The following is a 10860-nucleotide window of genomic DNA, read 5'->3' as shown; positions in this document are numbered from 1 at the left end:
TGCTTCCCATATGCCTTTATTTGCAATGTTACAGGACTATTTTACAGGCACTGTGCGTTGGTGTTCCAGAGCAGTTTGGATTTTTTTTCTGTATTACCCAATGACCGAGAGGGGTGGTGGGAGCAGGGAAAATCCCTCACAGCAACCGTTCCAGCCTCCGGGAAGGCATGAGACATCTGAGAGAAACAATCTGCTTCTTCCGAAGCCACGAAGCGAGGAATCTGGTTTATAAACAGGCTTAAAAAATAACGTACATATATAAGAGCAGCTCCAAGCTAAAGTACAGCGGTAAGTGGTACACAGCTACGCGTATCTGTTCACAGCCTTTCTCCAAAGCTGGAAAAAGGCATGGCTTAAAAACTAAAAACACAGTTTAAAAAAACCAGAAGGATTCCATGCATTAAATTGTAGTGTTTTGTGCAATTAAAATGGGATGAAAATAAATATAACTTAAAAAAAAAAAAAACCCAACCTTTTCCATGACACTAATGGAACAGAGTCAAGTCTATAAGGCACTTCCACATGGGCTATTCTAGAAAGCCTGGAGAGGAGCTAAAACAGTGCAACCATTTACAATGGCATCCGATGAGCGAAAGACACCTGTCTGGTGAGATACGAAGTGAGAAAAACCTTCAGAAACTTCAGTCCTTGGGAAAGACGCTTGGCTGCAGATGGCTTGGTGGCCAACTCCTCCTTATTGCTGCAAGGGAGGTCTCCCCCATCAAGGGTGCTGAACCCACTAAACTATGGCAGAGGGGCTCTGGAGCCCTGCTCCTGGGGCACGACACGGGACAGTGGGCTTGGGGATGGATGGAGCAGGCGAGGGGTGCGTGGCTGCCAAGCTCCTGCACCACCTCCGGTGCTGCACGCTCCTCGATGTGAGGGCTCCCAGCCTCCCGCAGCCTCCCCTCCCCGCCCGCCTCTCCAGGGATGACCTTTAGCGCGCCAGCCCTGCCGCCGCTTGGTTCAAATGTTCCAGGAAGTTAAAAAATAGCCTCCACCCTAAATAGGGAACTGGGTGTTTTCGCAGGAGCGGGGCCATCACACGGCCCCAGCAGGCTGGGGAGCAGTGCAGCCACAGGCAGCCAGCTCTGCGGAAAAAGGGGAAGGCACGGGGATGCCTGACCCCGACTCTGCTTTGCCAAAGGTGGCTGACCCGGGAGCTGCCTTGCTGCTGTAACCCTGCACCTGATGCAGATGGAAATTACGGAGATGCTCCAGACAGGAGGGTTGCCCTGGGCTAGCTGTGGGCATTGGTGGCACTACACACGTGCTCAGCTGCTGACAAAAAAGACTTATCAACCGGGATGGCTACTTTAGGTCTCATAGTAGTCCTTTATAAGCTATTTTTCCCAGCTAGGGAGGATTGGAGACCCCAGCTAAGGTAGGCTGGAAGCAGTTCCTAGCAGGGGAGCTGGGGCTTTAGAGAGGAGTCCAGTTTTACTCACCAGGGCACCCAGCACGGGGGATGTGGGTGGGAAGCACCCGGCCATGGCAAATACCTGTGCCTGACTACATGGCTCTGCAGCAGGAGGGAAACCCTCACCCTCCAGTGCCACTCAAAAATTACTGAGCAACCTCTACAGGATGTCTTGAACACAAATTAAAACCCAAATCTGCCTTTCTAGCCTCTCTGAAAAAACTTGGCGCAGCCAGCTACCTGGGCTGAAAGGTGCTGGCAAAGACAACTAAAGGGCTCCCACTACAGTGTCCTTCACCATCTCCACACCTCACTCACACTCTCTGGCTGCCAGAGGGTCCTGGGCATGACCACTGAGTGTTTTCAGGACAATCCCAGTGCAGGAGGAGGCTCCTTCCTCTGCCAGCCCTCTTATCATCACGCTGAGCAAGAGACAAGAGCACAATAGGCGAAGCATGCACTTGCCTAAGCAACCCCTCCTGGCCAGGGGCTGCTCCTGGCTGCCTGCTCCCACTGACTTTGCAAAGCCAAGGTTTCAAGTCCAGCTTTTGTTCTGGCAGGTTAGCTCTCTATTTACAAGGGGGGGGGGGGGGGGGGGGGGGGAACAACCAAGACAACCTAAAAAAACCACAACAAAAACACATTAAATAGGGAGAGTATAGCTTTCAAATGGGGAGGGCGAGGGCTGGAAAGTGTCTTGTAGTGCAGTTCAGAAGAGTCAGTCGGGGGCAGGCTGGGGGTAGTGGCGGAGTCAGATGCGCGGCTTTAATGCAAGTCTTCGCTCTGGGACAACTCTGTCAGGATCTGAATGAGGTTGTCCAGCCCCCAGAGGTAGCCATCCTCTCTGTTCCCTTCCACCCAGGGCACGTTGTGCTGGAGAACTTGTCCCTCCGGCAGTGGGGTGGTTTTCCCAAAGTCAATCATCCAGACTTTGGCTTGTTCCTGCTTGTCGTGAATGAAGAGCAGAGAGCTCCCAATTACCTGTGGAGAGGTGAGACCAGTTAGTGGTGCTCCTGTCGCTCACTTTCAGCCCTCTTTGGCGCTTTCAGATACCTCATCTCAGGCTGCATTTACAAGAGATGCTGCTGCAATTTCCTGCATGAGGATAAGCAAATTCTAGGTGCTGCTGGTTGTGTTTGCACATGCAAATGGGGCATTTGGACAAGCTGATTTACTCATACAAATCCCAGGTCTTGGCAGAAGGAGAGGATCAGAAAAACATGGGCATGAAGGATAAGAGATGTCATTTTGGAAACTGAGCCAAGGTCCCTTAGGAAGGAATGAGATGAATTGTCTCAGCCTTCAGATGGGGATTTTTTCAAGGCTGGTTCTTTGTGATCAGCTTGTGCTCTTTGCACTCACCAATCCTGCAGGCACCACCACAGGGATGGGGACACTCCAAGTTACTTGCAATGTGCTGTCTCCTGCCTCAAACACCATCCAATCACACCCAGATTGCCCCTAGAACATCGTCCTGGTGCTTACAGCACTCTGGGGATGCAAGGTACAGAGCTGCATGCTCATGGATTTCCTTTTCCCTGAGTTCACTCAGCTACATTTGCTTTGAAGGCCTCGTTCATATCCTGACTGACCTTTGGGAAAATCCTGTAGCAAGCAGTGGCCTCAGCAAGCCCATGGAAGCCCACAGGTGCATTTGGGCCCTGACAGCAGGAGTCTCAAGGCCTGTTGCAGTGGGATGAGACCCCACAAGCCCAATGGTCACCGTGCACAGAGCAGAGAGAGGCTCAGCAGGTGGGTATCTCCAGCTAGGCATCCTGACCCATCCTGGCTCACAGTCCCAGCCAGGAGGACACCCAGCAGCAGCTCTGCTGTGGCTTCCCAGTGCTTAGGAAATGTGTATCACTATCAGGCCAGCCACCATCATGCTCTTCTGCTGAATCTGCTCCTCCAGTCAGAAGATTTCAGCAGCGGCTTCTACAGAAAAGCATCAGTGGGTGTGTTTCAGAGCTGTCCCAAATGAAAACTCCTTTCCAAACTCTCTGTGATGTGCATGAATTGGTGAATTACGAACTCACTTGCCCCTGTGTCACAAACAGGGACCTTGGTGACCAGAGTGCAAGGGCCACAGCAGAGGTGATGCAGTGCACTGAGAGCCACGAGTGCCCCTTATGATGTGCAGGTACATGGAAGAGAATCCAGCTGGTGTCAGCCCTCCAAAACAGCAGCACTAAATGTTACTGGGGACTCCCTCATCCGTGCTATCAGCAGGGCTTAGGCTGACGTTTGCCTTTAGACGAGGGTTTTGAACAGGATGCATGTACTGTTTGCAAAAGCTGTTATGAATTTACATTTTTCAGGAGACTTTTTCCTCCAGTGCGTTGGGAAAACATCCAAGGTCCAGAGATGCATATTATTTCCGAGAAATGCTTATCTTTAGCTCTCCTCCTGCTAACCTCTTACAGTCCTCTCTTGGCTGGACAGAGCATTCTAATTTTAAGGAAAAGCCTTTTGCTGACATTCTTCATTTGCCTTTCCTGGACTACCCAACTGACCTGCAGCTCCTTGGAGGAGCCCTGCTCAGCAAGGGCCCCATGGAGGGACACAGAGCCTGGCAGACCTTCTGCTGTGCTTCATCTCGAAGCGGGATGGGAAGTCAAAGCTGCTGCTTTTTAATTTTTAAGGAGTGGAAACTTCTTTCAAACCCTCTTTGAAAGGCTTCTTTGTTTCTGTGTTTTCAAATGAAACCCTGGCACTCGTTTCAGGGAGAATTCTGTTTCCTGTGTTGAGCTGACCTGAAACCCTCAGTTTTGACATTTCCCTTCCAACTGCTTTCCAGGCGCTGCCACCAGGAGGCACAGCCCCATCTGCCTCTGGATCCCGGCAGGGCCCTGCGTGTGTGCCGGGGCTGAGGTGTCTCCTGTGCCTCTGGATGAGGGACAGTGGACTCTTGGAGCTGTGGCTCCCGAGCCCTGGGAGTCAAAGGTTCCTATGAGGCTCTTTTGTTCCTACACAACACGTGACAAGGACACGCACTCCCACGTTTTGTTAAGTAGATGCAATAGCAAAATTACTGCACTAAACTGTGGAGCATTTCAGTTCCTGAAATGGCCAAAAAAGGTAGCATTCCCTCCTTGTTTTCACATCAGCACTGAGTCTTCGCTATAGAAAATGTTGCTATCATGGGCAGTCATTTCTGTAGGAAAGTCCTTTGAAAGGAAGAGTTCATACTGAAGTGCTCCAACCAGCTCAGGAAAGGCAGGTTTGGGGTATCTGCAATTTATGGCTCTGTTGAAGCTTTGTTTGATCATGTGGAGCAACTGGCAGCCAAATGATACCTGACATGCATTCAAACAGACATTTCTCCTGAGAAAACCCCTGTGCTTTTACACTAGGGAATTTTCCCTGGCATAAACAGCCCGAGTTCCTCCTAGATCTTTTAATCTGTTTAAACATTGGCTTTCAGTAGATTTGAGCCCATGTCAGACACATAAACATTGTATGTTACCATCTGTATTTGCACATAAGTATTAGATACACATATGAAAACACGGATATATATGCACATAAGAATAAAACAGCCTCTGACTTTGACTTCTCTCCTTGGACAAGCTGAGATTAAACAGTTTGCCTCTCCAGGCAGATCTATCTAAACACCAGTATTACCTCGTGGCACTTGAAGAACGGGGATGTCTCCAGGGTAGCGCGGATACCTTTCAACCGGTTAAGATAACTGTTCTGGAATTACAAAAAAAAAAACCAAATCCAAGCCATCAGTGCTGCAGGAAACCTACATAAAAACTACAGCATTGGGGCAGACAGGGAAGTCACCCCTGCTCTCAGCATGGTCTCCATGATACCATGTTCGCATGGAGAGACGCCGAGGGTGTTCCTCCGACGCCCTGCACCAGCATCCTCCCACAGACCTCTCCCTTTGGAGAGTGTCCCCTCTGTTTTACCATCCACTTATGCTTTTGGCTTCTACAGCACCCTGTGAGCTCCCATGGCTTTCAAAACTTAGTGAAAGGATTTGCTTTCTGCAGAGTGTCCCTGCTGCATCCATGGAGGGAACACCTAATTCAGCAGCTGCTACTTTTTCCTCTCCCCTGCACTCTCTTAATAGATCAACTCTTCACTTCATCTGTAAGTTCAGTACTCAGTCAGTCACACACCACAAGACACTTCTGCAACTCTGTTATCAGCACTTTTGTAAAGTTAGTCCTGTAGGAGGAAGGGCTTTCACGATGGCCAGCACAAAGGTCAAGACCCACCAGCCTGTTTGAGCATCCCTGCAAATTGCTGGAAGGCACTGAAGAGTCTCAGGGGGCTCCACTAATTTTGGGGTTTAGATAGAAGAATTAAGCACAGGAACACACATACACACAGCAGGTATCTGGGCACTGTAACACACTTGCAAGAGGACAGGTGGGGGTCACCGGATTAAAATGCTCTGGCCAAGGAGCCCCATCCAGAGGCAAGGCATGATGTGGGCTCCAAGTTCTTTGGGGATAAAATGTAGCCAGGCTACTTCATCTTCAGATCCAGGAATAATCCCTGGGTAACTCGTGAAAGCAAGCATGCCAGTTTGAAGGAGGCAGTGCCAAAGGCCACTCCTGCTGGAGCCTTGCGTTTGGAGACTTTATACAGTACAGCTTAAAATGGGAGCGCTTTGTCAAATAGGTTATTTGACACAGTTGGTGTAAATTGTTTACAGCCAGATCTCTTATTCTCCTGGCAACTTAGAGAAGCTTGGAAAATGCTGGCTGTGGCTTGCCCATGTGAAGCGTGCCTGGCACAGGGCCACCCTTCTGCGAGGCCAGGCACAGGCAGCCCACCCTGCCAGGCTGGGAACCCCCACCACTCATACTGGGGTACAGAGTGGGCTCAGGGGTGACCACCAGCCCAGGGATGAGGGACAGAGCATGGCTGTGACTCCTCAGTGGGTTTGGGGAGCCAATCCTGGAGATCTTCAGCAGACTCAGACTCTGGTCAAGCAGTGCTGCTGCAGCCAAGTCCCCTCCCAGCTCTCCACTGCTTTCCCTTCACCCTGCACCCTGCATGGTGTTTCTTTTCAACATTTCTCAAGCTTTTTTATGAGAGATTGCTCAGGCTTCACCCCTGCAGTGCAGGGACCTGATGTGCTGAGGCCAGGCTCCACAGGAAATGCTCTCTCCAGGCAGTCCCCCAAACATCCCCCACTCACCAAAACGTTCCTGTTTCCTCTGGTGAACTCGCTGAAGGCCTCCATTACTTGTTCCTTTGTCCGTGTCTTCTTGAAGTCCCGGTTCACAGTGCCGTCCTCTTTCTTGAAAAGAAGGGACAGTGGTGAGTGGGATGGGGAGGAAGGGAGTTGGGGCAGGAGTAATGTTTCTGCAGCCACGCATGCTGCCGAGTAGGATGTGACCAGCATTTTTGGCAGCTGAAGGATCTGCCTGTGGAGCAGGGGTGAGCAAAGGCAGCGGGTCTCTGCTTGCACATCCCAAGGTATCCCACAGCCCTGATGCATTGACCTCTACTGCAAATGGAACTCCCCATCATCAAACACTTGCCAAGGTCGCTGGCAATGTGGACAAACTCTCTCTCACAGACCTAGTGCTTGCTGCTAACAGAGGCTGGAGACTACCTGTTTCTGGTGTTTCTGTGTCCAAATGGCTTCCCATGGCTGCTGTGGCTGAGCATGGCACTGACACCAGTCCTGGACTGTCTCCCTGGCTTGGGGAGAACAGCGGAGCATGATCACGATGGGACAGAACTGAGTGTGGATGGAAACAACATCTTGGGAGCAGGCACAAAACCCCTCCATGAGAAACCCTCCATGGACCATTGCAGCAAGGAGCAAGCCCCATGGCTGCCTGGCCTCACTGGTCCTTTGCTAGTCCATGGATCACAGACCCTCCAAGGCAGCAGCCTGGCACCGAGATGCAGCAAGCAACCTTGTGCTCTCCTCTGCCTATTCCCCAGAGGCACATCCATCCTTGGCCTGCCATGGGGATGGCATGGCTTGTCCACTGCAGGGATGACACTCAGCCCTGGCCCAGAGGCTCCTGTCCGAACCTCTGGGCAGCTTTGTAGGTCTCTCCCCATTTCCCTGGTCCTTCTGGGGCTCTGATTTTTACATCAACTCGTTTCGTTGTCCAGAGGGGCTGTGGGACAGGCAGGCAGATCTCACTTCCTGGATACAGGGGCTATTTTAAACCACACTTGCTTGTGCTCACAGCTCCATTGCAGGGCTCCATCCCACTGCTCCAGACAACTCGTTTGCACACAATAGAGCGAAGGGACAGGGGCCAAAAGACATCCTGTGGGCTGGGGAAGATGAAGGATGAAGGAGCAGAGTAGAGGCTGGGGGAGGAAGAAGGCACAATGAAATCACCTGCCCTGGAGGTTTGAGACCCATCCAGGGAAGTGCCCCAGCAGAGGGCAATGTGCATCCCCCTGGACAGGGGGCTTGCTGTGAGCATGGCAGCCAGTCCAACTTGGGGGAAGGTCGAGTGCCCAAGGCGAGCCCACCAGCAACCAACACCTGAAGTGCAGTTTGGGATGAATCACACAGCACACTTCAGCTTCCAGCTTGTGTTTTGTGTAAGCATTAACAAAGGTGGTAACAAAAGCAACATACAAAAGAAAACCTCCAGGAAAACCATTGTTTCTAGAGATTGCAACCACTGCATCCAGCTCCAAATTACCCTGGACTCAGGCTGACCATTGTGCTGCCACAGGGTGTAAAAGCAATGCTCAGGGCTGGCAGAGTGTGTATTGGCAGGGGTCAGGGACAACCTTTTCACTGGAGACTCCGTGCTGCTGATGGACCACACAGAGCTGGGATCTCTGCTTTCAGCTGTGACCTCGCTGAGGATGCTCCGGTGGCACGTGTGTGATGCACAGGGGAAGGGCTCTTTGCTGCTATACGTCCCTCATATGAGCCCTGACGTGGCAGCTCAGAAATCAACCCACCCTCTCCCAGAGGGACGACTGATATCAATCTGGAGAAGAGCCACAGCACTACTTTCACGTGTAAAGAGCACAACTTTCCACAAAGCATCCAAGAAAGGAGATGGACTTCTAAGTGCTCCTAAAAATAAATGAGAATCACAGATGGCCTTTCAGATAAGGCAATCTCAGCTTCAGGAAAGCCAAGCAGCCTATCCGTAGTGCTGCTCCCAGCATTACCCGCCTCCCGCAGTTTCCTTGCCCAGCCAGAGGTTGCTGCCATGAGGCTGACAACTGCCATGACATTCACAGGTGTCTGAGCCCCGAGGGGGCTGCCTTCCACACAGAAGAAATGTGAGGGGGGCTGATAAGGGCTATCACAACCTCCGCCCCACCAGCGATTCCAGCTCGTGCTGGCGTCACTGGGGCAGGGTTGGGGTCAGCCAGATCCACCTCCAGCACTGCGCCTGGCCTTGGATGGGGCTTGTGAGCTGCCTGGCTTGGCAAAGTTAGGTGGAGGCTTTCCAGGCTGGTTTGGTGACCCTGCAAACATTCCAGCCCTGGGGAATGCCATCCCACCGTGGCCTTGCTGCAGGCAGTGGTGAGTAATACTCAGACCAGAGCAGCAGCTCAAGAGTGTCACTTCTTACAGTGAGCCCCAGCAAGTTTCAGCTGGGCCACCAGGGATCACTTGTGTTACTTTCAGCATGGAAATTTTATTAATAGCTACTGTTTCCAACAGGTTCAAGCTATTCCAGAAAGTTAGATGAATGTCATTATCTCCTTTTGCAGAGGAAAATTTCCGTTTTAAAGAGGAAGAACTGGATCCTCAAGGCCACGTGGGAGAGGGAGAGCTCAGCCAGGAAAAGGTTTCTATCCTCATGCCCAACCCTGAGCTGCCTGTTCACCTTACCTGCCCATGCTATCCAAAATGCTACCGCTGCTCCTCTCCTTCCTATGACCCCTTCCCACTTGCCCAGGGTCAAATCCTGTCCTTCCCTTGCACTTCTCAGTACTCTCCTCTAGCAGCCTCCAGCTGTGAGCGAGGGGTAGGGCAGATTCACTGCTGCTCCTCACAGGGAAGCACCCGCAGCAAGAAATCAAACTTGGGGAGACAGCCAGGGCACCGAAGGCACTTATCCCTAACACAGAAACTCAATCCCAGAAATAGGGAGAACAACAGGGATACAGCATAGCATGACCAGCCCTGTTGGAAAAAAAGCCAGCTGTGAAACAGCATGAACTGCTAATGCTTTAGCTTAGGGGAAAATAACCTAGAAGCTGAGGGATTCAAGGAGAATTACAGTAATTAAAGCCTTGATCAAATTAGTCAGCCCCCCAGCAGCAGCAGCAGGAATACTGCTGGAGGCCACCACTTCTCAACATTTTTCAATTAAAGGGCTGCTTCACCTCTTTGAAAAAAAATCCACTGCTCAGATCAGACAGCAACTCGTTCATGGTCGGCTAAGCAGAGGTGCAATCTCGTAACTCCTTTATGACTTTTATTTCCCTCCATGGTGTTTTTTGGCCACCCTGGGAACATGATTGGGTTTTGGGTTTGTTTTTTTTCATATATTTTAATTTAAAGTGCCTCACATATGACCTGCTCTTGTGGTAAAGCCTCCTAAACGTTCCCAGACTGAGAAGCACCACTGGAGGCCAAGGATATATCATGTTGGACTATAAATAGACAGATATTTCTGATTACACCAAGAAAGCAGGGAGAAGAAGCAGTGCATGGGAGCTTTGGTCCCAGCTGGTACACCCCTTTTTTATACAGCCTCAGTTTTACAAATAGCAAAACAGCAGCAATGAGAAGTAGGCATGGGGTTGTCCCAGGCTGGAGCAGCTCACAGTGTGCTTATGGGCATCCACAGCAGGAAAGGGTCTTTGGGAGACCTGGGAAATCAGGGAAGAGCTGCACGAGCAGGCAAGTGCCCTGACCCAATGGAGGGACTGCAGAAAGCTGTTGGGGGGGAGCATGGCTGGCACTGTCCCAGGCAAAGGCATGGGACGGGCAGAGGTGCCTCGCACTGCTTGCCAGGAAACTCTTGAAGGGGCTCAGCCCAAGAGCTGCTCCTGGGGTTTCTGAGAGGGGTTGAGTTAGAGATAAATGCACTGTATCCTGCTGGCCATGAAAGAGCTGAATGAAGAAGGTGCAACACGCACAGAGGAAGAGAAAACTCCCTTCTGTGGGTGGTTAGAGTAGCAGCTCTGAGTGACCCCTTTCTGCTGACCTCCTTTTAAACCCACAGTCTAACACCTGCATTTGTTTGCTGCTGAGGTGAAGGGAAACACTGCCAGGGAACTCTACAAAATCTGGTGTGAGGGCTTTATCAGCGAACAGCTTCATTTGTTTTAAAACTATCATTTTGACACCACTATCTTCAGGAAGGTTAGGCTACAGAAACCTGGATGGGCACTCTGGAAGAATCCTGCCCAGCTCAGAGAGAAAAACGATCTGTGACCAAGAGAAAGAAACTCCTCCAACCAAGACACATGAAGAAATTGAGCCATCGTTTCCACTAAGAGCAAGTGGCTGCCCTGAGCTA

At 51.1% G+C, this 10860-nt stretch overlaps 1 protein-coding gene across 2 annotated transcripts in view; it reads right to left on the bottom strand.

Annotated features, from left to right (window-relative positions):
* ITPKB (inositol-trisphosphate 3-kinase B) overlaps positions 1-10860 on the bottom strand; it is a 67613-nt gene continuing 56753 nt past the window's right edge. For both annotated transcript variants that reach the window (XM_048299700.1, XM_048299701.1), the window contains 3 exons: positions 6582-6683; positions 5045-5116; positions 1-2401 (listed from right to left, as the gene is read on the bottom strand). In XM_048299700.1, the coding sequence (XP_048155657.1) occupies positions 2186-2401; positions 5045-5116; positions 6582-6683 (390 nt within the window). In that variant the 3' untranslated portion in view covers positions 1-2185. The remainder of the gene's footprint in view (positions 2402-5044; positions 5117-6581; positions 6684-10860) is intronic.

This window comes from Corvus hawaiiensis, chromosome 3 (genome assembly GCF_020740725.1).
Source record: "Corvus hawaiiensis isolate bCorHaw1 chromosome 3, bCorHaw1.pri.cur, whole genome shotgun sequence".
NCBI classification, from domain to species: domain Eukaryota; kingdom Metazoa; phylum Chordata; class Aves; order Passeriformes; family Corvidae; genus Corvus; species Corvus hawaiiensis.
This window is presented reverse-complemented; position numbering and strand designations above follow the sequence as displayed.